This window comes from Embiotoca jacksoni, unplaced genomic scaffold (assembly GCF_022577435.1).
Source record: "Embiotoca jacksoni isolate LCO1_2020_lvr unplaced genomic scaffold, fEmbJac1.0.p SCAF_26, whole genome shotgun sequence".
Lineage (NCBI taxonomy): Eukaryota > Metazoa > Chordata > Actinopteri > Embiotocidae > Embiotoca > Embiotoca jacksoni.
The window spans coordinates 6,646,622-6,673,996 of record NW_027185377.1 but is presented as its reverse complement, the minus strand read 5'-3'; the positions used below and the strand labels follow the sequence as shown (position 1 = coordinate 6,673,996).

Here is a 27,375-nt window from a genome sequence, read left to right as displayed (position 1 = left end):
TCATTTCTCGGTTAATTGCATTGGAATTGCACTGGGAGATTGAACAGCGTGCGTCAGAAATACATAATAAATGTCGCATTCAGGGCTCGCGTCGAGCTGAGTTTTTACATAAAGATTACAGTTTTTGGTTTATTCGGTGTAGAAAATCCCAGTTTGATGTAGTGTGAAGTTGTCAGTCAATCCCCAGAGGACGTTGTCCCAAATCTTCTACTGAAATGTGTAGAAATGATGGAAATTTAATTACCAGAATCCACACATCCTAACAATATGACAGTACAAGTTTGGGAGATACATTTAATGCTGCTCATGAAACAGACAAGCCTGCCTTTAAGTCCTCTTCAAACTTCTGGCACTGTGCTCTTCTGAGGCCCCCCTGAGGTATAGCGCTGCCACAATGATATGTTGTAGAGAGTCACATTTCACACTCACAATGCTCTCAGGCTCTCATTATTGTGAACCAGCCTGGAGGCCTCTGCCACAGGAAATTATAGTATTCTTTACTCACCAAACCTCTTGCGGGTCCACCAGTGTGGCTCTTTGAAAGTGGTGAACTTGACGTCCGGGTGCAGCCTCAGTCTGTCATACAGGTCCGTTGTGCCACACTTTGGTTGGCCAATGATGTAGAAATACGGAAGGCACCGCATGCGGTAGAGTTTCCTGTCGTGGTGAAACAAATGTTCCTGGAAAGTGTTCCTCAAGTGCTGAAAAACCGTCCGGAAGCGCCGCGAGTAGCGTCCGTACAAGTTTGTCCTGTATGGGTCCGAAGTGATATTGCCCGTGTATTCCTCGTACCAGCAGGGGTTCTTGACACCGGGCAGGAATTTGCGGGGGATGACAGAAAACATCTGTAAAGGCAAAGAAAGCGGGCTGGGTCAAGGCTCCTGAGTCAACCTGCGTCCAAAGATATTTCAGTAAACCTCCAGTAAACTGAAGATTATCATTGCTAAAGCTGCACGACGGAAGATAAACACATTCCCGTCACGTGACGCATTCAAGCGGGGAGGTTTGTTCAAACAATTGAAAACCTTCATGGTATCCGCGCTGCTGTTTTGACACAAACACAGTGACAAGTTTGTGCGGGAGAACGCAGTCTCTAGAGGGGCAGGCTTGCCGTTAATTGGCTGCCGAGACCCGTTGAAAGAAGCGAGTGCACGTATGCGCACATACGTTTTCTCTGTTCGAGATTGTTGACATCCACATCAGATGAACAATGCGTTATTGTCACAATGTTTTACACGCACAATAAAGTAACAAGGCAACAAATCTTTTTCATAATTCAATTCCTTTGTATTCAGTGACTGACTGAAGGTCACACTCCAACAAACATCAGCAGAGACTTGGTGTCTTTTAAATCTGCGACTCTATCTGGTCTTCATTTTCTTCTTGTTTTTGGAGGCTTTTTGTCCTTAGCGTGGTCTCAAGCAGTTGATTTGATCATCAAACTCGGCTCATTGTCCTAACTACCCTAAATAGGACTTCCATGTCCTTCGGTGTTCTCCCAGTATGGATGTACAAACTCCTAAAACATTAACCTTTATCTATCCTTATGCTTTGTGACAGCCGTGTACATGAGCATACATGCGGTGTGCCCTGTGGGAGTAAAACTGACACATCCTCTGGTGTGGAAGTAAGGTACACACTTCTGATGGTCTTCTTTTTTTTTTTTCTTCTTTTTTTTTTTACTCCCCTTTCAAAGAGTTTTTAACATCTTTTTTTGTTGTTGTTGTTGTTCAAACACAACAAAGGACGACGTTATTACGACCCGCTCGCTGCCTCCTGTGAGGCACACAGCTACTTTAAGGACAATTAATGCCGGATCCATCCCCAGACGCGGTATTGATTGTCCCGCAGCCGCACTCTCCCATTCATTAGCTTGTTCAATAAGAAATTAGTTATGTCGCAAATAGCCCAGGCACAGGCCATTATCATTCGGATTATTTTTTAATTAATTGAACCAGTCTTTGAGGTGAGACGGACACTGAGAGAGCCGCAGGACCAACGTGTTTGAAGACTGCGGAATGACTTTGAGCTTCAAATCCCCTAAGAACAAAATAGGTATGCAATTATTTGGTACGACATGAAGTGTTATACAAGGTTTTCAGAGCAGGTTTATCTCTTTATAAATTAAATTAGACACCGCGACCAGTGGGGGACTGCACCAGTGTCGCTGTATTGAACCCTGTGTCGTCAGCATGTAGGCTTGAATACTGATAGGAATCACCTTTTCACTAAAGATTTAATTATGCTTCAAGACACATCTGTGATTCTCAATTAGAAGAGTGATCAATGTCATGCTGGGCCACATTTGTTATGATTAAAATTGGAAGATAACATTCATAAAACTCTGAAGTATTCATTATGCAATCAATTTGATAACAAAATCACACTTTTGATCCAATTTGCTCCCTTAAGATTTATTTGAGTTCATTAAATCCGAACACACGGACATACAGTACGGTTTGGGTACTCACATGTGGCTCACTCTTAAGCAGCGCTTTAAGCTCCGGAAGCTGTCGACGGCTGCGAAACTCCACCTTGGATGTGATGGACTTGACCACCAGTTTGATGTGTGCGTAGTCCTTGACTGAGGAGAGGTTGAAGGCAAAAGGTCCCGGGCTGACCAGGCTGCTGAAGTGGTAGGGGGAAGGGGTGAGGAGGAGGCCCTTCTTGTCCCCGGTCAAAATGTACGAGGCCATGATGAGGAACATGACGGCCAGGCCGAACAGGAAGCTGTAGAGACGGATCTTGCGGAAGCAGCCCAGGGTGCTGGAGCGCCTCGGTGCCTCCCGTTTCACCTCCAGGACCGCAAACAGGTTCACAGGCGTATCGTCCACCTGCAGGAGCAGCGGCCTCTTGCGGTAGTCGTCCACCGTGGAGCCCAGCAGGGTGTATTTGTAGTCCATTTGCGTCATGGTTGTCCAGAGCCTGGGAGTCCCAGGGGTCACAGATCAGACACAGGGAGGTGTTGTGGAGCAGGAGACATCCAGACGGGACATTTTGAGATGGGGGAATGGCCAGTAGTTTAGATCCATGATGGTTTGCGGAGAACAGCCCACCTCATCCGCTGACACCGGCCCACTGAAAGGAAAAAGACAGTAGATTCAGAGAGCTGACCAGATATTCATACCGTCTCACCGCTTTCATGCTGCAACTTCTGATGCAGTTATTCTCAGAAATACGTCTTTGTTACCACCGACACCTTCTACTTAAACCTCTGCGCAGATGGAGTTGTACACTTCCTTGTTTTAATCAGACAGCACAGCGACGCCCTCCCCAACCTCACAGTCCATCCTCCCATCCTCCCCGTGCATCGGAGTCACAATATGGAGGGGGCGATAAGGACGAGGGATGCATTCACCCTAGAAACTACGAGGTTGCGTGTCAGACTCTCCTGGCGAATGTTAGAGATAGCCGGCCTGGACCGGAGGAGGGACTATATTATCAGAAAATAGTATTCCTCCCTGTGAAGTCTCATGGATCAACAGTCATCCACAGATATAAAAAAAAAAAAAAAAAAAAGGAGGGCCAGTGTCTAAACGGTGAAAGAATTGGGGATCTTTAATGATAATTCTCCTGCAGCAGCAAATGTCTGGTTTCATCCTTGAGGCTTTCTTTGTGTCTGGAGCCGAGCCAACGTGATTGGATGTGAATACAATACAGCACGATGACAAAGAGCCAACAGAGCCGAGGGTTTGGGCACATTTCAAAGGATGAGCAGGATGTTTCTGGAATATGGCTGCAATGTTTCACACCTTCACACTGAAAACTGCATGGATACAGCCATGCGCTGATGTATGGTCTACCTGCAACCCGCTCCTGCTTGCATGCATCATAAGATAAGGGCACTATGGAAGTGAGTCATCGCTCCGCCTCACAGCTGCTGATACCATCTGACCACCCCCCCCCCCCCCCAAACCACCACCACCTCTCTCTCTCTCTCTCTCTCTCTCTCTCTCTCTCTCTCTCTCTCTCTCCCCCCCCACACACACACCTTTTGCACAACTCTGTATTCGTGAAGCTTGCGGCTGATGAGAAGACGCCTGTCTCATCGCCCAAGCAAAGTCATTTACCCCCAGCTGGGCCATCAGCTTCACCCCACAGCAACAGTCTGTCTAGCAGACAGGTGTAGCAATAACAAGCTGCGCTCTGAAAAGACTGATTTCCAGCTCTCAAGAAGTTTGTCTGACCGCAACTTCAGCTAAGAGAGGGCAGGAAAATAGAAAAAGTTGGGGCCACAGTCGGACATCTATGTTTTTCGCTTTTAGCCGGAAGATGAAACTATAATTTCGAGCGGGATCATTTTTATCACTTTCGGAGTAATGGATTTTAAATTATGGTCGCTACTTCAATTAACGTTTGCCCACACGTGGCAGATGGCGTATAGTGCTTGTCTGACGAAAAAATGTCACCTGAACATGTCGTGTTCATGTTCTAGTTGGTAATGGTGTGCGCTCCAATTTAACAAACTCAGACTGCAAAGGAGTGAAAGCTTTGGAAAGACTAAGAGGTTTGCTTACAGCAGGAATGTAATTACTGCAGGTCAGATGTTCCATCACAGAGATGGACACTACGAGCTAATCAAAGCGGTAAATGTAGAGTCAGATGACATTTTCCAGATCATATTTAACGAGCCCAATATTTGCTAGCGATGAGCTTGCGCGCTCATCTGTAATCGTCATGCCTTTAGCACTTATTGAATTGTCTGCGTCCTTCATCAAGGCTGCAGTCAATTGTGTGCTCCTGCCAGAGGCCATTTAAGATGGAGTGTAGGAAGGAAGGGTCACGAGGGTTAAATGTATACAGAGAGAGGAGGGAGACGAAGGGAGGACGGGAAGGGGAAAAAGGGGGCTTTGTCATTGACGAGCGAATGTCACTCTGCAGGGAAGTCGCATATAAATCAATCAGTCAGTTAACTGTAGCAGCGGGCTACCGGCAGCTTGACAGATCTGCTCAACTCATAAAGCAAATACGTTGCCCCCTGTCCATCAAACATGATGAAAGAGCTTAACTTGAACGGAAATATGTCTAGAGGGCAGTGGACAAAGAGGACAGAAGGTTGCATCATCCGCCTTTTTTGGCCGACAACCCTTCACGTCCATAATAATGAACATTTTCAGCAGTGAATGGTGTTTACCACTTTAATTTCTGGCCCTCCAACATGCTTAAGTGCCGTCTGAACACTTCCTGCAAGAGGGTACGCGTTTCTATAAGGGGTTTATTGTAAGTGAGTAAGGTTAAAGCTTTATTGATTTGTAATAAATCTTTTATTAATGCTTTCTAGATCTCCATTAAGCATTTATAAAAGCAAACATTTGGGTTGCCAGGTTGTGGAAAATCACTGTGGCTGCTAGCATAATGTGCTTTGCCTTTAAATATTACTTATAGCTTGTTTGTTTTACTGTTCGAGTGCGACCAGTATCCATCCGCACGTGGGATCTGAAAAAGAAATCTGCTTTGATATTTTGGACATTATTTGTTTTAACATTAATCATTGAAGTAATTTTAACCAAGATATGCCCAAGTGAGATGAAGGCCCGGCCAATTTATCATATTGTCGATATGATTATATATCAAGCACATCTTACCGATTAATAATCAGAACTTCTGATGAACCCTTAATAGTGATGATAGCTTGACTGATACTGGTTCGGATACTTTCCAGGCAAATACGATATTGATATTTGGGAGTTTAAAATTCTGACACCAATTTATCAGCTGATGGTTGCATCTTGTTCAGATTCAATAAACACATAACATAAGCAACCCTTTTTTTTTTTTTTTTTTACTAAAATATATACACAGTGGCTCATTAAACTGTGTGAAAATCAACTTGTAAGTATTTTCTGGTGGTCAAACTCTGTAATAGAGATTATTAGGTTGACATATATGCTGACAATGATGTGTCTGAAATGAGCTGACACTGGCCAAACCTCAGCCCAGCCAATTACCTGGTTTAGCTTGATCAATCTGTCAGTGACCTAAACTCATTTATAATTGGAAACTGGCGATTTTATGCAGACAGTGAGTTTCTAATAAGCCATCAAGTTTAGTTAAAGAGCTCGCTAAATGACAAACAAGACAAACCACTTATGCAAGAGGAGGATATACAACAGCCAAGGGGATTTTATTTATCTTAGACCTGTTATCACTGGCTTATTACTGATCAATACATCCTTAATAAATGTTTTTTTTGTTTTGTTTTTTAGACACAAACGATAAACTGTTAATAAATTATGCTCTATTGGAAACTTTTACTGCACAGGAAAATATTGCTCTCTTAAGGAGTCTGCAAGTCAAAAAAAAGTGTCATCTGACTGGAATGATCAAACGAATTAACCACACGGATAACTTAAATTCATTATGACCAACTTCAAATACACAGGCATCAATGGTAATGGCCTGCATGCTGTGCTGATGGCTCCCACCCCATGTGGTACAAATGGAATTGGCCACGGCCTTAATAACTAATCAGAGGGAGACCTCTTCATACGGTCGACCCTGTCATTCAGGGACACATCAGGGAAACAGGCAATCAGGCAGATTTGTTTAAAGTCTGCTGTCTGCTTCGCTCCAAGCTGCCCAGCCCCGCTCTGGAAGCACCAACCAACCCCCACACACTAACAGCCAATTGCCGTTCTCTTTTGTAACATTTTTTCTTTTCCGCGTATCTATTCTTTCCTTTATGTTTATTGCCGTCAATACAAGATGTTTGTTTGTGTGAAAAGCTGCAATGTAAACGGTGTGTTGTATGAAAGCACCAATCTGAATGTATTGTTGGTAATCACTTTCAAACTACCTGCTGCTACATTTTGACTTCACTTGCAATTTGCAGATGTTGTTATGTTTTTCCCCACACTGCCCATGAGTTGTGGTCATGTCCATTGTAAGTTTTCTCTGCATGCCAAAAACACTCCACAACCCTTAAATCATTCCTGAAACCATAACGGTGAATTATCATTATACCTGGCCGTGCAGCGGAGAGCACGCTTGTCCTACTTCCTCAGTTATGCTATTTCAAATGGAGGAATTTAATTGCATAGCCTAGCCTGCTGACGGGCCCCTGAAATGCCCTTTTTGTTTTGATTCAAAGCAAAGCACTAGCTCTCTCCCTCTCTCTCTCAGGCTACAGAGAACTCATTGCTCCCTATCACAGATAAATATCTTGGCTCTCCTCTCAGACCTCCCTGTGCTGTTGCTGTCTTCATCTTTGACTGCTTAAGAAGATTAAATGGTCTCTTTTCAATTGGGCATGACACTAACCCATTTTAAGAGGAAATCAAACATTTCCTGGTTGTTGTTTTGCTTTGAAAAACTGCAAGAGACTCTTGACAACGCTCCGCAAGACAATTTTCCTGAGTATATGTCCTCCGAGCACCAAAAGAAGGAGGTCTTTTAAATTGTAAGACTGTCTTTTATTATTCAGTGCTGTTTACACTGCATGATAGCTTAAACTTCACTTATCTGCAGGAGCAACAGGCAGATCAGAGCTTGCACTGGAGGCTGGGATGCAGGCGAGTCGATAAGCTTGAGCGAGCCAGATCCATAACACAAAGAGCCGATGAAATATTGTGAAATCCTCAGACAGATTAATCACTGGATACCCAATTTATACTCGAGTTAAATCATAGACCTGGATGATGGAAGAGGAAATGAAGATGTCATCGGACAAAGAGAGTAAACATTATTTTTAGAGGCATAGAAAGCAAAATACAAACAATAAGGATTGCGGTACGTAATATTGACTGAAAAAGAAGGAAAGACAATTAAAGAAAAAAGTTATCTTACTCATTGTGCATGTGTGTAAAGTACAAGTCTTCCAGTCCATATGGCCATATTGATTACATCGGTTTATTACAGGAGTGTTTCTTACATTAGCGCCCCCGGTTAGGCACCAAAACCACTTGGTTAGGGTCAGTGACAAATTATTGTTTAAAACGATTTCAAACATGTAGCTTTCCTTTAGACTCTGTGGTGTCTGCGTCAGAAGTTAAAAAAAAAACCCAACAACAACAGATTAACACAAGTGGAATGTACACAGCATTAAAAAAACAATCTATTGCAAGCTTTCCTCTGCAATCGCTGAGCACAGGGAGCGCAGTACTTTTGATTTGTTCAAGGTGTAGAGGAATATAAAATATGAGAATGAAATGATGGTGTGGATTAAAAGCCTTTCAATAGAGAGACTTGGGAGACCTTGACAATAGAACTGGACATTCTGGCCACAGAGTCCTTGTGAGCGCCGACCCACGAGGGCTCTCCATGTGCTCTCAGACAGATTTCAACTAACTGCTGTCATACTGAAGAAATAGTTTGTCATTCAGGGACAATCTTGTCCACAAACCATTATCAAAGCCATTTCCCCTTTAGGACCACTTACAGATCCTCCAAAGCAAATAAGTGACAAATGAACAACAGAACAGACAGCTAATGACTCACTTCAGACTGTAAGCAGAATGACTGTGCTGCTTGCAGACTCAGGCAGTTTCCCGTAATGGCTTTTTCTACAGAAACTGCCGATGAACTGACTGTAAAAGACAATAGAAACCATCTTTTCATCCTCACTGCCGCGACCTCTTTAGTATTTGCGAGAGTCGGGAAGTTGATTTTGGTTTAAGTCCACCAAAAACACAGGAAGCACTGTCAGGGCAAGAATGTGACAGAAAGCAGTCAGAAGGAAGAACAAAGGGGACGTGCTTGCTGTGTCAGCTGGAAAAAAAAAAGGTTTTCCACCAGGCCACTCACAATAATTAAAGTTCAGCATGAGGCCACTGCGAGGGTGGTACAGCCGTGAAACGCAGTCTGACATGTGGCACTGGAGCAACCCCTTCATTGGTTGAAGAGGGCTGATGATGAATAGCTGCTGATGATACTGACACCGCCGCCTCCAGTATCAAGGCTATTTTATTTTGCCAGGAGGATTTTAAAGAGCTCCCTGGTACTATTACGTATATTTAGATATAGTTTCCGTCAAACTTAGCATAATTATTATTTTTTAGAGCTGATTCGTTTTAACAGACTTGAAGTTGTAAATTTACCAGGATTTCAGTCCTGGTTGATTTGGAGACACACGTGGTAACAACGAATGCACTTTAATGAGACAGTAAATGCTTCTTGAGCAGCAACTTTGTTTGAAATACAACAAGGAATCAGCCGTAAGTATCATTTTACAGTGCAACTAAATAATCTCACATTGTTATCAGCCAAAAATAGACTATTTTTATAGAAGGGGAGCGTCGAGCTGCTTCTGGGACAGTACTGATCCAGTCATGAATAAAGTACAAAACTGATTTTTTTTTTTTTTTTTTTTTTATATATATGTATTTTTGATGAACAATCGTAGTCAGCACTACCTGCTCTGAAAACTAATTACATTGCCTGTGTCTGCTTAACAGTGAAACCCACTTTGTGTTCCACAAGGTTTTTTGGATGAAGCAGCGGCAGTAGGATACAGTTTGGCACGGTTTGCATTACCAGTAACATAATACGTCTTTGACACGGTTCAAAGACAGTGAACATTAAACAGTGAGGCTGTAATCAATGGGATAAAACTGTGCTGGATTACATGCATGCATCATTTCCTATGAATCCCTTGAGCGAGTGATGGCAATCTGGATCCAGTGTGAGAAAGAAAGATCATACATGGTGTCAAAAAGGAGAAGTAGAAGCTATAAAAAAAAATGGTGAGGAGTTGCAAACCCGTCCAAGAGTACCTCGAAACATACAAGAAATGGTTCAACTCTGGTGTGTTTGCAGTGTAAATATGACTTTTACCACCATATTTTTGTATTATTGATCTTTATTAAAAAAAAAAAAATAATAATAATTTTAAAAATCCCATTTAAATAATCCAAATAAATGTTCTTAACAATGTGATAAATGAACACTATAAGCTTTAACCATGGAGTAGTCATTTGAATAAATGAAATCAATTGGGAAAAAGCATCAGTGGTGAGTGTAAATGAAGCGAGAACCAAAGCAAACTACTGAAGCATGAAATTAATCCTTACGATAGTTTGGGAGGAGAAGAGAAACATCTGGAAATACGATTGCATTAGGCTACATGTCTATGATGTACCACAAAGACCCCTGATGATAAAGCGAGCAGGAGCCTTCTGGCCTGTCAAATATATCGCTTCCTTCAGCAGACCCCCACCCCCAACTCGCAATCCCCCCCCCCCACCCCCCACCCCCTCCCAGGTTCTGCGGCCCAGTTCAATCATGTAAATTACAACCATGTAACAGGAAAGAGGAGATCAGTATTCCCCGTGGCTTAGAGTGGGATTCACTCGTCATGTTACCCCAAGGGAGAAGTCATCCATCACACTCATCCAGATCACACACACTGTTGACCAAAAGATCAGAATCTAATCCCCTTCCCCTCCCCAACCCATGCGCCCACCCCCTGGAGAGCAGGGGACCTGACCACGACCCAGCTGATGAGCCGACGGGTCAAATTATCAACACAGCCCGGAGGCACTGTCACTGCAGAGGAAGTTGGTGAGGAAACGTGGCTTCTGCCCCGCATTCATAACGGCCGCTCAGCCGGAGTCCCAGTTCAGCACTTTCCTCCGCCTTATCTTTTATTCATTATTTTAATTTCGCTGGCAGTCTCCCACAGCCGCGGCTCCTTCTGAGGTGGATAAGTGCTTATGATGGTGTCATTAAAAAGAGCAGAAAACAATGTCTGACATTTAAATCATTGATTGTGGTAATGGATATGTTGTGAAGAGCACGCGGCGTTCTGTGCTCTACCACAGAACCACATGCTGCACAACGAGGATAGATTAGGACTAAAGACGACAAGAGGGAAGGTGAAGGGTTATGTGTCTTATCTCGGATGGGAGTCTACTTTACATCATGTTATGAATAAAGGATGCTAATATTATTTGAAGAGCTGCATCTTTAACACAATAAACAATCAGGGATTTCTTGTGTGAATGAGATGGGGCTTCAAGTTTGAGGGGCATATGCAAAACAGTGCTGCGTTCGCACAGTAGTTTCCAATGAATAATTTATCAGGAAGAACTTGGATGTGATGTGTCTGTAACTTATTATTTAACTTTAGAAAATTTATACCCATATGAGTTCAGATAATCCTGGAGATATCCTTGTGTGTATTTTGGTATTTCCCCCGCGATATCTAATACATAACTGATTTTTATTTTTTTTCTGGTTACAGCTTTCTAACAGTGTTCTTCCAGTTCACTTAAATTCAGTCTTCCCATGTTATTTTTTCTGTCGGTCAGACGTTGTTGTCGCCTGCCCTCGATTCATTTTCTCTGTGTGTGAAATATTAATAGGCTTTGCTGAAATATTTTGAGATGTCGTTAGAAATAAAAGAGACACAGTACCAGAAGACGGACTGACAAAGGAAACTTAGTGTAAGTAAATAAAAAAAAGTTAAAAAAAAAAGCAAACTGAATGAGAATCATGAAATACCGCTTTGATTAATCGATGTTCAGCGCTGTGTAGGAGGGACGAGATGTTTTGGGGATTTGCAAAAGACATGCCAACTGGTTTTTAATCACCTTAAGGTCTATCGCTGTTGTTGTTAAATTGCCAGTATTGTGGGAGGAAAATGCAACTTGTAACATTTATATCAAGCAATTTAGCAACATATCTGCTTTTCTAGAGCGTGGATAAACAGAAAAAGGCAGACTGCCCACAAATGGGAAACTGTCAAGCGTACATGATTTTTTTTTTTACTGATGTAATCGTGGAAATTAGAGAGACACACACATCAGACAACTTTGTAAACAACTACAACATGATAGAAGTTGTCCCTTTACCTAATCTGACCTCTTCCTTCAGATGACCATCCTTTCATTTGTTCAACACTCCACCAACACCTGGTCCTGCTCTCCTCCTCTCTCTCTTTTATGAGACCTGACAGCCAGGCTCTCTACATGTGGACCAAAGTTCAATCTACTGTTAATCCTCCTTTTTGACAAGAAGCAGACAGACCGGAGGAAAAAGCAGCTGGTAATTAAGTCAATGGGAATGTTTACGGTTTCCAAAGGAATGCCTCTGAACCCACAGAGCAGCATAAATGACTCTGATCCAAATCGGCTCGCAATTTGGGGGGGAAAAACCAGATATTGAGGTTAGAAAGAAGAGAAAATAACACTTGGATAAAAAAGAGGCCAAATGTTGTGGGTAGCACTTTCAAGACTATATTTAGATGTAAAACAATGCTGCAGTTGTACAGTATTTTTCCACCCTTGTTTTGTTGCACATTGACGCTCTTGCATTTTAATTGTAAAATGTGACTTCACATTCAGTGGGACAATCATGAGCCAACAAATTCAATACGTAGATCAAAGTGCTCGCAATGTCTGTTCCCTACAGTGGATATACAAGTTTGCATTGATCCTGAGGAAAACTAGGCTGAATCATTTTTTTGGAGACTATGTGGGCGACAAATTACTGTTGGGCTAAAATCTTGCACACATTAAAAAAAAAAAATCATAGTTTTCAGGCTGTTGGTTCCAAACTTATTGGCTTGTGAGGAGAGCTGAAGTTTTCTCCTCTATCAGTTGAGAGGAGGACAATGTCAGCCTGTCCCCCTCTTTGTTTTTTCTCGTAGCGTCACCAGCAGGTTGGCCGTTGCGGTTTTGAGTAGTCTGGAGTGTCTGGGCAACTATAGATTGCCATGAAATCTGGTCCAAATATTCATGGTCTCCCCAGGATAGTCTATAATACCACCAGATAATCTCTGAATTTCTTCTCTAGCCATTAACATCATCATTTTTAAAAGGCGACTCCGCGTTTCCCAGATTCTCTACCACGAAGGTGGAGAGTGAAAAGTTTGTATGACCCATGGAGCCACGGTAGTCACATTGATTGGGAATGCACCAGTTTGAAATAAATCTGAATTATCGTTATTTACAGGCAAAATCAACTACGTTTTATTCTAACAGACCTCGCTAAAACAGTAAAAACATTTATTCTCAATTACTTATATCTGCTACACTTAGGCAACATTGTCATTGTGAGGGTGTTAGCAGATGAGAGATTAATTGATTCCTTGAAAAAAAATAATAAAGCCGATCAACTATGTACGAAAACGATCTTTAGATGCGGCCTTCCCTCTGACCGCCTAAAGTGACGCTACATGCACTTTCTATTCCTGTCGACAAGCTGTGACATTTGATTATTATTTTTTTTAATTTTCTTCGCTCATTAACTGATGAGTTTATCTATTGTTTTTGAGAACATTTTGAAAATGTGTTTTGATGAACACAAATGAAGAAATAAAATCCATAAAATGTGCAGTTAGATGTTAACCCTCACTATGTATATACTCAACGCTTAAATTGTAACTTCATTATTTTGAGTTTTTGGATTACAGATACCTTAATGATCACAGTTTGAAGTTTGTACTGGTTGCGTGATAAATTTGTAATATGTAAAGATGTTGTTAGTCTCGATTCATCACGACAGAATAAAAAGGAAACTAGGGATGTGTTGTGTTACTTGTAAATAATTGTTGCCAGTAGACGCAGGACCTGATAGTTTCCCAACAGACAGATGAAGATAGTGATAGCCCCCTGAACTCAGATAAGATGTAGTCATTGAGGACCGGACATCCAAGTAAGAAAGCTAACAGGAACTAATTCGTTAAATCAAACACGGCTTGATGGGAACTTCCTCGGCAGCTGAGCTCTTCATCCGCTTTCTCCTCGGCGTCCATCACGTAAACATGTTTACTTATCAGACTATGACTAAAGCTGGAGAGAAACTTGAGCACCTCCCAACAAAACAAACCACGATCTTTGTTAAATCCTGCAGTTGTGAGGATTTCAGGCGTAACATAATCAGTGAAATTCAGCTTCTCTCTGCAGATTTTCCTGACGCCCAGCAAGGCACCATCTCCACTCGGTGAACTGGAAATCAGCCAATTTTTTTTAAGACTACTCTTTTTTTCCGTCTGTGATGTGTGATGATGAGGAGAGGCACCACAGGCTGTGATGTTTTTCAGAACGGCTTCCTGTTTAGTCCTTAATTCCTTGATTTCTTAGGGTTCTCCAGGAGACGTATAGTAATCCTGTGCAGTAGCGTTTTACACCTAGCTAATAGTCCGAGTTTCATCTCCAACGGTGCTGAGCCTCCTGCCAGATAGGGATATGCGCATGGATTGAGTGTTAGCCTATGACTGCCAAGAAAATGTGTGAATTAGCAAAACGTAGGCTATTAACGAGTCGGTTGGCTTACTGCTCCCTCGCTTGGGAGAGGGTCTGATCCAAACAGTTTTAGGGAGGCTACTTGGGGGGCATCACAGCGGATCCATAATATTAACATAGCCTGTGGATTTTCAACTTCTAAGATGCTGTTCTTTATCTCCTCCCTGCTACATTATACATATGACTCCGCAATAATGAAGGCTTGGACAAATTCTCCCGGCTTAACAGAAAGGCAGGCAGGTTAATTCTCCCAATTAAGGGTGAGCATTAAGAGGTCTCCTTTTAATACAGAGGAATAACTCCACTGTATTTACATTTTTCAAGGTTGCCAATATGTTCCACCTCCAGCAGAAGGATTACTTGCGCTGTAATTTAAGTGTCAGGTAAATCACAATGATACATCTGTCCTGTTCTAGTTCCTCCTGGAAGTAGATTGTAGTAAAAACAAAAACAATTTTTTAAACACAATTCTACCTGCTTGGCCACATCCTGATAAGTAGAGCCACAGTGAGAGACGTTCCAACTACAACAGCACATCTATCTTGCAAAGTGGAACAATTTCTCTGGAACGCCCAAGGTTCATATTGGCAGCAGCTGCCTGCACAGATAGAAAACTCCAGCTCCAAATGAACTTGGCAGGGATTAATCCCACAAAGTGATAGCTGCAGCGATGAAAATAGCATTTGTACAAATTCCTTGTGACCCTGGCACGGTCGGAGTGCATCTCCTCACCGCCAAAAAGCCTTTAAAAAATTTAAACGGCCCCCGCAGGTGCGTCTGACACTTCGGCTGGACATTTCGGAGCTGTCTGGTAAACGGAACTCGATGTTGACCTCTGATCTCGGACAGACGTGCGGCCGAGTGGCACATGCATGTTAAGACGCCACCCCTTGTTTGGGTTGAATGAGCCCCGGGGGCTGCCGAGGCTGCTGAGGCTGCTTATGATTGCCACTTAAACCAATTGTTCTGTTGTATTAGGCGTGAGACGGAGTAAACAAAAATTGAACTTGTCTACGGGTCAGCAATAAGACCGAGAAGCGGCTCAGCAGGGTGAAATTAACAGGAACAATCTCACTGGTTTGTAGGTCACTCCAAAAAGGGGAGCGAGGAAGTGCTGGGGCACTGAAAGGTTTCACAGTTGCTCATTTAAAAACAGTAGCCAGAGGTAATTGGAAAAGGACCACATCTCTCTGTGGTACTGAACATTGTCGAGGTACCAACAGGTCTGTGCTGGGGCCCATTAGAGTGACATCTGGAAGATAGATACTGAAGTCACACACACGCTCGCACACACACAGCCGCTAACACCGGGTCTCTCTGCTGACCTAAGGGATGCCATGGCAACACATGAAAGCATCCCTGACCCAGTGGTGGAGTATATATATTTTAAAAGTTGTGTAAAAAGAGAACCACGAGTATTTAATAATAACACACAAAAACCCAACATTCATGTCTAGTTTCCCTTCAGTGCCACATCAGACAATAATCTAGGCTCCCCTTTTCTTTTTTGTCTCACTTTCGTTTGTTTTCTGGAACTGTGTGTGTTTATTTAGTAAGTAAAAGAATAAAAATTGAATTGGATAAAAAAGCAAAAATAATTAACTAGAAATCTGGTTGCACAACCTCGCCATAGTTTAATTATTTATTGACAACTAATGTTCCCTCTGTCCCTGTTTTTCCTTTCTTTCTTATCAGTTTTTTTGTTTTTATTATAAACATCCCACATTTACAAATCAGAAAAAAACAATCATTAAAAAACAGCTCATGTGCATTTTCTGACCTGCCACCGACTGAAACTTCTTGAAAGAAACTCATTGACTGTTGGGAGGAGTCAGGATGCAAACTACACTTTTAACACCCCAACATCGTTCCAACCAATGTGTGCCTTTTTGCAGCAGGAAACACTTTTGGACCATATTTTGACGTCCAATCCTGGTAAAAATCTGTTTAAACCAACCACCTTGTCTAAAATTGTATTTTTGTTTTCTGAAAACTTCATTTGAAAATCAAAACCAATAAACCCTACATTGAAAAAGAGGATGTACATTGTAAATAAGGATCTTTACATAATTGTAACACGATTCTTCTGCCCAAGTAGCATGACAACAGAGTCTCATTAATCAAACTGCAAGCTACAATAGGGGGCTGTTTTTACTCCCCGAAATCCATCTGCCTGGCACAACTGGGTACAGATGGCGAGGGAAATAAAAGCCAGTTTAGTTTCCCATGCGTCATTAATACAAGCAGTGACCCCCAACTTGGCAGTGGCACACGGCAACTGTGGGTTGCCAGATTTACCTTCTTACTCAGCACCTCTAAGTCCCTGCATGATGTCCAGGTTATACACAGTTTCACATGTTTAGGATTGCACAATTAATCATATTAAAATCACATGCCGTAATTTATGCCCGTATGCGATCTCATTTCTGAAGGACGATTTTGACGCATTTTCATTCGGGACATCAGCTGCGTGAATCCAAGTGCTCGTGCTTTCTCCCTCCAGTAAATGACAAGGCGGCATTACACCACGCGACGCAGAGCAGCAGAAACCAGCAGTGAGGAAAGTAAGGGAGCGAGTGAGAGACACTGATGGAAAGAAAACAAAATGGGAAAAAGCTTGTTTTGAATGAGAGAAGACAAGAGAGTGAAGTGGATTGTTTTTTTGTTCAGCGATTCGTGAAGCTTAAAACAAGAACGTTCACTTCGTTGTCCAAAGTTGATGTGCAGGTGTCATGCCAAGTTCCGCCTGCACGTCAGGAATTAGTTCATCTTGCAACATTTATCCTTTGTTATCATTCATATTTTCACTATAATATTGACACTATAAAGTTCATCAAATAAAATAACTGCCGATAAAATCATTTGATTCCTGTCAAACTTTGATTTGAAGTGTCATTACTGAGTGTTAAGGGATGTGTGCCTTAATCTGAGGAACTGATTGTTCTGGTAACCATTTCCTATTTCAACATGTGTAAATTTCACACTGTTGAGACAAAACAGACCAAAGTATGAGTCACCATCATGATTCTCCTTGTTTACTGGAGGCTGTGGCACTGGAAAAAACAACAACAACTTCCATGTTAAGTCATTCACTTGATAAAGCAGATGAATGTCTGTCAGCATGGCAGCTTAATCACTGGAAGCTCATTAATCACACTGACAAACAGCCTCGGACCGCTACTTCATTCAGACAACATCTTCTGGAGTAGCTGCTCCACCACAGCCACATAAATTCTCTCCAGTGAGCCACTGCTCTCATCAGGAATACATAACATAACTTCATTGGAGGATCCATTTATCACCGGGGCCCGTCCTGCATGCACCATTATTTTCAAAGACTTAACTCCTACACTTGAGCGCAGCCGGATACTGTCTCCATTGCAGGTCCTCAGTCTAAAACTGGAGCCCGCTGTCACTTAGATGCAGACTCACAACAACGGCAGTCTGTCTATGAAAACGTTTGCAACAAAGGGTTACTGGTGACGGGCGTGAAGTGAAAGATGACATCTTTAAGAGCTGACATGTTTTGATAGGCTGCTGAATAGCCTACGACTTAAACAGACATACAGAACAAATCAGATTCTGGCAGTTTGTTTGTGCTGATGCAAAACCTCTTTCCCTTGCTGATGATGTAGGTTTGACTTTTATGGGTTAATGACGTGCTGTTGTCACTCTCACAACTAAACTCTTTAAATGAGAGCACTTTAACTAACAACTGATTATTCTATCAATCGGTTTCCTTCCAGATTCAAATCTGTACAGCGATAGAAAAGCAATAGAAAATGCTCATCATGTGTTTCCCGAGCCAGCGTGTTATCTTCGGTTTGCTTGTTTTCTTCAAAACAACATCCCAAATGCCAAAATATACTCCATTCAAAATAAGACAAAAGCCTCATGTTTGAAAAGCTGGAACAAGTTTGTCATTTTGCATTTATTAACTAATGGTTAATTGATCATCACAAATGTTGACAATTATTTAGACGATTATTTGAGTTTTTGGTTCGGCACAAACCAATTATCTCCAAGCAAAGAAACACAGCGGATGTCTTGTACCAGTGAGATTATTTTTCAAAACCTGCCCAAATACTGACAGAAACACTTCAATAAAGAATGAATGCTTTTACTACAATTAATGTATGTCCATTGCAGGAAGAAAAGTATTAGAAGGTTTTTGTCATAGGTTTTTGTTGTTGTTGTGGTGAGGTTAGTCGCACCTCGCCATGTCTTGAATCGAGCTGGGTGAAGGTAAAGTGTTTTTTTTTTACCGTGATGACGTGTTAAAGGTGTGCTGTTCACCCGTCACCTGCAGGCCTTTTCAGCTCACTTTGGCTGTTTCTGTTTGTACTGTTCCACCGTACAATATTTAAAACCGAACTGCTCACCAAATAGTCCAGAATATGCCCCTAGTCAGGTTAATTACATCGGGGTTTTTTTTACTCAACTATCGCACCACTTTTAAAGCTAGGTTACATCAGTGATAAACACATTGCACTTCCTATAACTTCTTCAAAATAACAGCATCCCAATGGTCCACCGGTGGAAAAAAAACAAACTTTTAATGTGAGGCAGCAACATCGGGAAAGCTTCAGTTTGCATCAACAGTAAACTCGCACGGCTCCCAATGTGGGGTCGAAAGCTTTCGCTAAACGGTCTAAGTCTAAGATCTGAAAGTAAGAAGAGGAACACGGGAGTGAAACTAAACTCCAAAGCACAGGGATTCAGGCAGAAGCTACAAAAAGGTACTAAACACGGAGAGACCTTTAAAATCTTTCTAATCTCCTGCACTGACACGCACGACTTTAGGCACTGAGGACACAGATAAGAGGAAAAGACGTGGCGAGTCGGCTGTGGTCTGCTCCGCTACCGAGCAGAACAACAGCAGTGTGGCTGTGCCCGTCTGTGATGCTGCTCTGGAAACACGTAACATTGTGGCTTGGCTTGGCTTGGCTTGGCTTGGCATGGCATGGTATGGCTGAAGCAGACCAACCTCGACTAAGTGGAAAACCATATTAGGGAAATGCATTCATGGTTTGGGGGGGGGGGGGTCGTGGGTCCATATGGACAGTCTGTGTGCCCTGTGTCCCACGGGAGCCCTGTTGAGTGGCCCCTGATGCACACTTGACACTGTAAGCATCCTGCAGCAGTGACTGAAATAAAAGACCCCGAAAAGAGAGGTCAAATGCTTCATTTGAGAAACACAGAGTGCTGCTTCAGGCTCTCAGGCTGGAAAAGGACAAGCAGGGAAAAAAAAAAGGTGTCAGAGTTATCAGAGCACGGCTAGAATGCATGAGTCACTGGGAAAACCAAAGAATATCTACAGGGACTGGTCAGAGACACAGAGGCTCAGGGACAGTGGGTTGCCCCGTCTGGTGCAAATGTCCCAGACAGGCAAATGCGGGGCAAAAGAAAGCTAGTCAGCCGTGCAGCGCCAATGTTCATTATTGCTTCCGATTTCTAATTTGCTTTACTAAATCATTGAACCGAACATTTAAAGATGGGAATAAAGCCAGCATTCTTCTTCATTACGTTAAAACTGTGTGAATAAACAAGATCACCAGCATGTTAAATCTACGTGACATTAAATGCAGGATGGTACACCGACTTACATGAAAGTCTTCATTTGGACTGCAGGTGTCTCGGCTAATAAAAAGTGCTCCGTTGCACAAATTGCACAGTGCATGATTTGCAAAACACAAAAAAACATTGAACAAAAACTCAACTCACTTGTTTTATCTACTGAGCTCGCACTAATCCAGCGTGTAGTCCAGAAATGGGGGATGCGTTCTGTCACGGTCAGTGTCTGGTGACCTTAAATCCATAAATCTGAAAAGGGCACGGCTCTTTGCACGTTCGCTGCCAAATTCTCTCTCAGTTTTCACGATGAAGTGACCTTAAAAAGCCCATTTAAATTGAATTGCTGCATAGATCCCCTCTGCTGTTTCAATTGAATTCCCCTCCTTTGAGAAATCTCCAACAAAGATTTCAATAACAAAGGCATTCCCTCTTTGTCTGTGTTGCAATAATTAAGAGGGTACAGCTGGTCCTTTACTGAGAGAAGCATTATCACAGGAATCTCGGATGAAAACCAGTGTTGGAAAATTCATCCTAAAAGCTACGTTTCCTGCTGTGATGACATAGAATCAAAGTCTGAGCGACGAACCGACATCTTCCTTTTGATATTTGACTGAAGAGTTATGACACACTGTAAGTAATGTGCTTCATTCATGGTTCTGCCTTTTAAGTTTTTATAAATGAATACTTCGCCGCGCCACTACAGAGAGCGAAGTTATTTCTGCATCTAAATCAAACTGATCAGCCAGACGTATTGTAACTCAACTTCTCGTGGACAAAGTAATTCATCAAAGTGCTTCAGTCACTCCAGAGAAATCTGCGGTGGGAGAGATGAAATGAGCTCAAACAAAACAGAGTGCCTGCTTGAGGCCACGCACACTACACCCAGTCATGGCATTTAAATCATTCTAATCATCCATCCCACTCACTGTATAATAATATATTGCAGTGAGAAAGAGAATCCCCACCACATTTGCAACGCCTACGTCTCGGCTTCCCACACACACTGTGTCAACTTGCAAACAGCTACTCACCCTGACATGGCACGCACGCACACGCGCACGCACACACACACACACACACACACACACACACACACACACACGCACACACACACACAGAGTGTGTCTAGCCACGCCATGTAAACAGTACCATTATGAAATATGTGCTTTAAAACGGAGTGCTCTTTAAGCCTGTGAAGAATAGTTGTTTTCATTATTTGCAATTTTTGTGAATATTCGAGTGCAAGCTTTAAAAAAAAAAAAAAAAAAAATTTAAAATTTAAAAAAAGGCTCACAGTGAATTTTCTCAGCCCAAGGGGATGTCTCTTAAATTGCTGGTGTAGTTCAGTTAACAGTCCAAAACCCACAAATATTAAATCTGTAATAATCCAATCAACAAAAAGGCAGCAAATCCTCACATGTGACATACCTGGAACACACAGTAATTGTCATTTTTGCATGATGAATGACAGTTTAAATAGTTGATTCATTTCCTGGCATTCAACTGATCGATGAGCTCTTCCAGCACAACTGCTCTTGACAGATTGCATTGTCATCCCATTTACCTGCTTTGTCTCCCATTAACTTTACTCTGTCATTGAGAAACGGGTGGCAAGCATGTGCTTAACTGAAAACTCAATTACAGCAATTACAAACTCTCCTACTTTACACAAGAGCTATAACAATTATTGTCATCAGGGATTAATTTTCGGAGTCTTTTTCAGAAAATGGTGAAATTTGTCAAATAGTGTGCCCCGAAGCCCGAAGGTCAGCCTAAAATGTGTTTATTTTGTTTTAAACAACAGTACACAACCAAGAGACATTCAGTCGTACCATGGAGGATGAAAGGAAGGAGATAATATTCACATTTAAGAAGCTTTTGTCAGAAAAATGTTGCATTCTTTTAAACTCAAAAATGACCCAAAACAAATCATCGATTATCAGTATAGTTGGCGATTGAACCGAGTGATTTGACGGCTCATTGTTGCAACTCGAACCTGGGGGGGGGGGAGAAGGAGGGTTTTGTGGGGGGTTAAAGTAGTGTAATGCACCCTAAAGACATGTCTGCAAGCCCTCTCATGACTCCATGTTGCAGCTACACACTGTAGATGTTCATGTCTTGGCTTCTTCGGCTGAGGAGGCTTTGATCTGTAAACCGTTATAAGTTATGAATCTTGTGGTGTGAACAGGGGTGGGGGGAGATTAATAAGCAGGTGCTTTGATGGCTCCTCTGATGCTCGACACACTACCGGTCTTCGTAACATGTAATGATCTGAAATAGAAGGAAGGAGGTGCGTCTCTTGCTGTGTGTGCGATTTCCCATAAAACTGGTGAGAAAGCAAACGGGAAAAGGACGCTGGTGTCTGACTAACAGTCTCAAGTCAGTCGCACATTTTGCTTCGCGGCAGTGTGTGGTCTGTTTGGTGTCTCAGGACAAAGAGAAGAGAGGACCACACCGTCCCTCTTGAGGCTTCCCCTGCGCTCATTGGTCAGTGGGAAATCCTATTGTTTTGGATCTCACGGTTGAAAATCCTACATCTCATGAATGGAAGCGACATATTCCTGTAGAAAATGTGACAATAAAATGCCTCACTCTGGATTTTATAAAAAACAAACAAATATATAAGCGGTTTATTATAACTGATCGCGACGTGATTGATTTTTTTTTTTCGATAGTTATGATTAATAATTATCCTACTTAATATTCCTTCGCGACGGTCGAGTGGTCGAGCTTTTAACAGACAGCAGCTCTTTTTTTTTCTCCCCACTTTAAACCCGAGGAAAAATGAGTCAACTCTTGAGTTAGATTAGAATACATAGTGACCCATTCATTCTCTATAGCAGCGCGCGCCTCTCCGCTGAAAGGAGCCCGTTATATTGGTGATGTCTCCGGTTGTATACAGGGCATACACAAATCAGCCAAAAACTTTTCCATTTCTGTACCCACTCCCCTCAGAGAGGTGAAGCCTATAAAAAAATTTAAAAAAAAAAAACGGGTGCATGAACTTCATTGACATAGAAACTGGCGGAGACGACAACACGATTTCGCAGCAATGAAACGAAGAAAAGGAAATGAATGCACTGACACAACTCCAAAAAGCACGAGGCTAGATAAACGGCACTGGAAAAAAAAAAAACAACAACAACTAAATAATAACAGTGTGTCAAATAAAACCTACCATGAGTTTGTGTCTGTCTTGGAGCCGGCAGCGCTCACACGTCCAGCCGGATCAAATAACTTCTCATTGCCTGCTCGTATATTTCCATTCCGGTCACTGGTCACGGGATTAATAGCATTTGTAAATCCGTGTAATTATTATTAATTTTTTTTTTTTTTTTTTTTTTTTTTTTTCCCCCCCCTCCGCTGGCGGTTACATGAGAACAAGTTGTGGAGTGTCTGCTGTGAGACAGTCTCTCTCTTCTGCTTCTCTCTCAAGCTGCCGATATGAACTGTGGGAGTCAGTCAGCCTCTCTCTCTCTCTCCCCCCCCACCCTCTCCCTCCCTCTCTCTCTCTCTCTCTCTCTGGTGGAGTTGGTATGGGTGAGAGGTGAGAGGGGACAAATGGGGGAGGGAGTTCTTAAGAAGAACTATAATAACCGTTACACAGACAGGAAAACTACCTCAGCTGGAATATAATGAGAACAAAAAACATGATCAAGGTTCATTTCGTACAAATAATAATAATAAAGGCTTTTTTTTTTTCACCTACCCTAATGGTGCACATTCATGCACGTAGTTTATTTGCACAGGGTTTTAGATACCAGTTTCAAATTTCTAACTCATCCAAATACAAGGGAGGTAGGTAAATAGAACTTCATTTGCTGCGCACACACTTTGTCTATTGAAAGATTATGTAATAAACTAGAAGGGAACTGGCAGAGGGCAGACCTCTGACAAGGCCAATACTCCACTATGAAGACATGATATGTCTGGATATATTTCAAAATCTGTCAGAATAATGTCAAAACACACTTGTGCTCAAATCTTAGCTGTTACACTGGTTCCAGTTCTCCCCTGTAAAAACCATTGTTCTAAAGGGCTACATAACAACTGCTTGGTGTATTAAAGGTCCCGTATTGTATAAATTCAGATAACCATATCCGTTTTCATTTCGTGTGTTTCTGGGTTTCTGTGAAAGTGTCAAAACACAAATAATGCGCACAGCCCATATTCAGCAACTGTGCCATTCGGACTTCTGTAAGTTTGTGATGTCACAAACTAATGCTCACGTCATTGGTCTGCTCTCATCGGAGGTGGTTGGATGTTCGTGTCTGATGTGAAAACCAAAGTTGGCATCGACTTATTTCAACTCGCGTACATAAGATAACTTGCGTAACGCATTTAACTTAAATCATGTACATAATGTAACAAATGTATTTATTTGTACTCAAACCATTTCACAATGTCAAACCTTGTGTTTATTATTGTTACCGTGAGAAGGACGGTCGCCGGTACTCTCCACTGGTCATAGATGTTGTTGTGGTAACCGTTGGAAATAGATCTATTTTGTCCTCTCGGTATGAGGACATGTTGATTATTGGACTACTGTGGCGCCTTTCCTACGGGAGTTGAAACGGGGCGAAGTTAAGCAAGAATAATGTATTTGCCTCCAGGACAAAGGAATATAACAGAATCCACTGCGCCTACTGTGGGACGCAACGGGCGATAATGTCACATTCATGTGAAAATGTGTGATTCTTTATCGCGGTGGTGTTTGAAAAAACAAAATCCAACAATGAGATGCATCTGGCCCATAGATGTGGGAGGTGATTCATCGTGATGCATCTGGACGATTCTGAGGTGCATGAATCAAAGCTCCACGGCGGTGACCGTGTTCCATGCGGCCGCAATTCTGTCTTCGAGCGGGTGTTTCTTTTAACCCTCCTGTTGTCCTCGGGCCAAAATGACCCGCAGCTGCGTTCAACCAAGTTCTATTTTATTTATTTCTTTTTGTATTTTTTGGGATCATTGGTGACAAGGAGGCTGTGAGGGTTTCTTTAAAGAATGATGACCAATGATCCCAAAAAATATAAAAAGAAATAAATAAAATAGAACTTGGTTGAACACAGCTGTGGGTCATTCTGAGCCGAGGACAACAGGAGGGTTAAGTGCGCGCTCACCTGGGAAATATGTTGTTTCACATCATGTTTTCAGTGTTGCTGCCACAATTTTGTTACTGCTGTCATCCTTCCCACAGTTGTTGTAATGAGTACCGTTAAACCTTCAGTTGTATTTTTCCCCGTGTCAGTTTCATAAGCCTGCAGCATCCACTATTGTCAATGTACTGTATGTCCTTTTTCTTTATTGCAATAAAGAACTAACCCTAAGGATGCTATAGATTTTTTAGAATTTCATCTTCTCGCAATATGAATTCGCGTCATCTCGCTCCTCGCTGCTCTCAATCTAATCGACTGGTAATGCCAACAACACGGTGATGATTGTGATGAAGTGATTGTGTAATGGCTGGTTGTCTCTTCAGCGAGTCATTCAGTGCATGTGAGTCACGCTGCCTGCAGTGTGCCCCGCGTCTGCAGTCAGACATGCCTGTCACCAGCGGCCTGTCCCAGCCTCTGTTTCTAGTAAAGCCCGGTGGAAATAACTGAAAAGGAAACCGACACAAAAAAGAAAAAAAGTCGCTGGTCTTGTTTGTTTTATCTCGCTGTGTGTTTTGAGCTCAGAAAATTGCATACCTGAGGATGTTTTGCGTGTTACATCACACACAATACGAAGGCGACAGGATAAAATATGTCTGTTCATGTGCCAGTTTCTTCACCTTCCAGCCAATTCCAAAGAAATGAATACCTAGGTGGTGCAGTTTTGTCTCTGGCATTCAATTTCTTGATTCGCCACGCATATTCCAGTCGCGCTTTCTCAAAATGGTTTGTCAAAGATCAAAGTGCTAATATTTGGCAGTATTGTTAGATATGATTGCTTCCCTTATCGGTGTTCTTGATTATCGTAACTCCAATTCAGCATCATGACTTGCACAATATTGGTGGTCAGCAAATAAAAATCATAGTGTGACAGTTTTCCACCGCACCACTGTATTAGTAATCCTCCGATATTGATCAAAGAACCACAAAAAAAAAAAAGTCTATGAAGTTTAATTTATACTCAGGTTTTATAAAATGGGAGTCCAAAATAAATCAAATCAAAAACTATTATTTTGTAGTTGAGTCAACTATGACTGCGGTGTCGTTTTTTTTTTTTTTTTTAATAAGTAATAAACTCGTGGACATGAGAGCAACATCCATCTCAGCATTTATGATATTTTAGGTTTCTGTCTCACCTGGCTTGAGGCAACAAGGGATCAGCTTTATGAATTAAAATTTTGAGGAATAAACTCAACAAAGAGTCTCTGAGCAGAGCGAGACCCCCTGCGGTTTATCTGTTAAGGAGTACTTTTATGGAGAGCACACCACTATCAAATCTGCATAATGGGAAGAGTTTAAAATGTTTTAAAGAACCCAGCGGGACAGTAAAATGAAAGTAGAAGTAATAGCTTTTACGCATGCCTGTTGGGGTGGGAGGGTGTGTGTGTGTGTGTGTGTGTGTGTGTGTGTGGGAGGGGGTTCCTGATAAAAGTCATGTTAGGGAAGGGAAGGAAAGAACGCTGACCTAATGTGTGTTTCACAATTTCCACTGAAAGCAACATGTTTCCGATATCTCTGGTCATGCACAGGGAATGAACTGTCTTTATTTTGTCTTCAGTGCGAATGTGTTTGTTGCTAAGTCTGGTTTGAACTCCCAGGAGCTCTGCCAGCTGCTGCCATGCGGTTCTTTCCAGCCTGAGTATTACTCATCTCTTTCATTCCATGTTGTGTGTGTCAAGGCCTCACAGTGATTACAGCCTGACCCTAATGATGTTTGTACAAAATATTCAGCACCAATATAAGGATCAAACAAAGATGACGGAGTTGCAATTTCAAAGATAGAATATTTGATTCTAAAAGTTAATTGCTGAAAAACTGTGCTTCTACCTAAAAATCGGAACTAATAACATCAGTCTTGGAAAAACTGCTTTAAAAAAAATCCAATATACTAAATACTGGGTTTTTACTTAGTCTTGTCAAAATGAACTGTCCCCGACCATAACCTTGAAATGGTACTCGAGGTCTACGACACAAAGGAATAGATTAATAAGATCAGTAAATTACCTCTTATTACCTCTCGTAGTTTAAAAGTTTTATCCTGACAGATCTGGTCAAGGAGACATGAAATGACCGCGAACCTAAAGGGACTCATAATTTGTTCAAGTCTGCTAAACTATGGACTAACATTAATAAATCATGGAGAATCCTATGGCTTCATACAGAGCGGGCTAAATGTATCTCCATCAGTTCATCTATTTCGAAGGATACAAGAGTTCCTCTGAATTCAGATGACTAAAGCGGACGTATGCCCTTCGCCCAGATAAAAAAAAAGGATAACATCTGCATGTGTTAATCTGCTATAATCTCTGTAAGATGTTTGACTCAACAATCAGACAGAGACATCGCTATACCTGACGCCACAGCGCACAGTGCTGCCTCAGCACTTCAGCAAACAGGGAGTTTCGATCGAGGCTGCCACACTCCATTGTCTTCTTCATACCTCTCTGCGCTTTGGAGGCTGCATG

At 42.0% G+C, this 27,375-nt stretch overlaps 1 protein-coding gene across 1 annotated transcript in view; it reads right to left on the bottom strand.

Moving 5' to 3' along the window:
* The window catches only part of LOC138204847 (carbohydrate sulfotransferase 15-like), a 35,649-nt gene extending 12,445 nt beyond the window's left edge, over positions 1-23,204 (bottom strand). Inside the window, exons 1-3 of the mRNA XM_069160401.1 lie at positions 22,936-23,204; positions 2,472-3,078; positions 506-845 (exon numbers count right to left, since the gene is read on the bottom strand). Of these exons, the coding sequence (XP_069016502.1) occupies positions 506-845; positions 2,472-2,912 (781 nt within the window). The 5' untranslated portion in view covers positions 2,913-3,078; positions 22,936-23,204. The remainder of the gene's footprint in view (positions 1-505; positions 846-2,471; positions 3,079-22,935) is intronic.
* Positions 23,205-27,375: the final 4,171 nt, after the last annotated feature.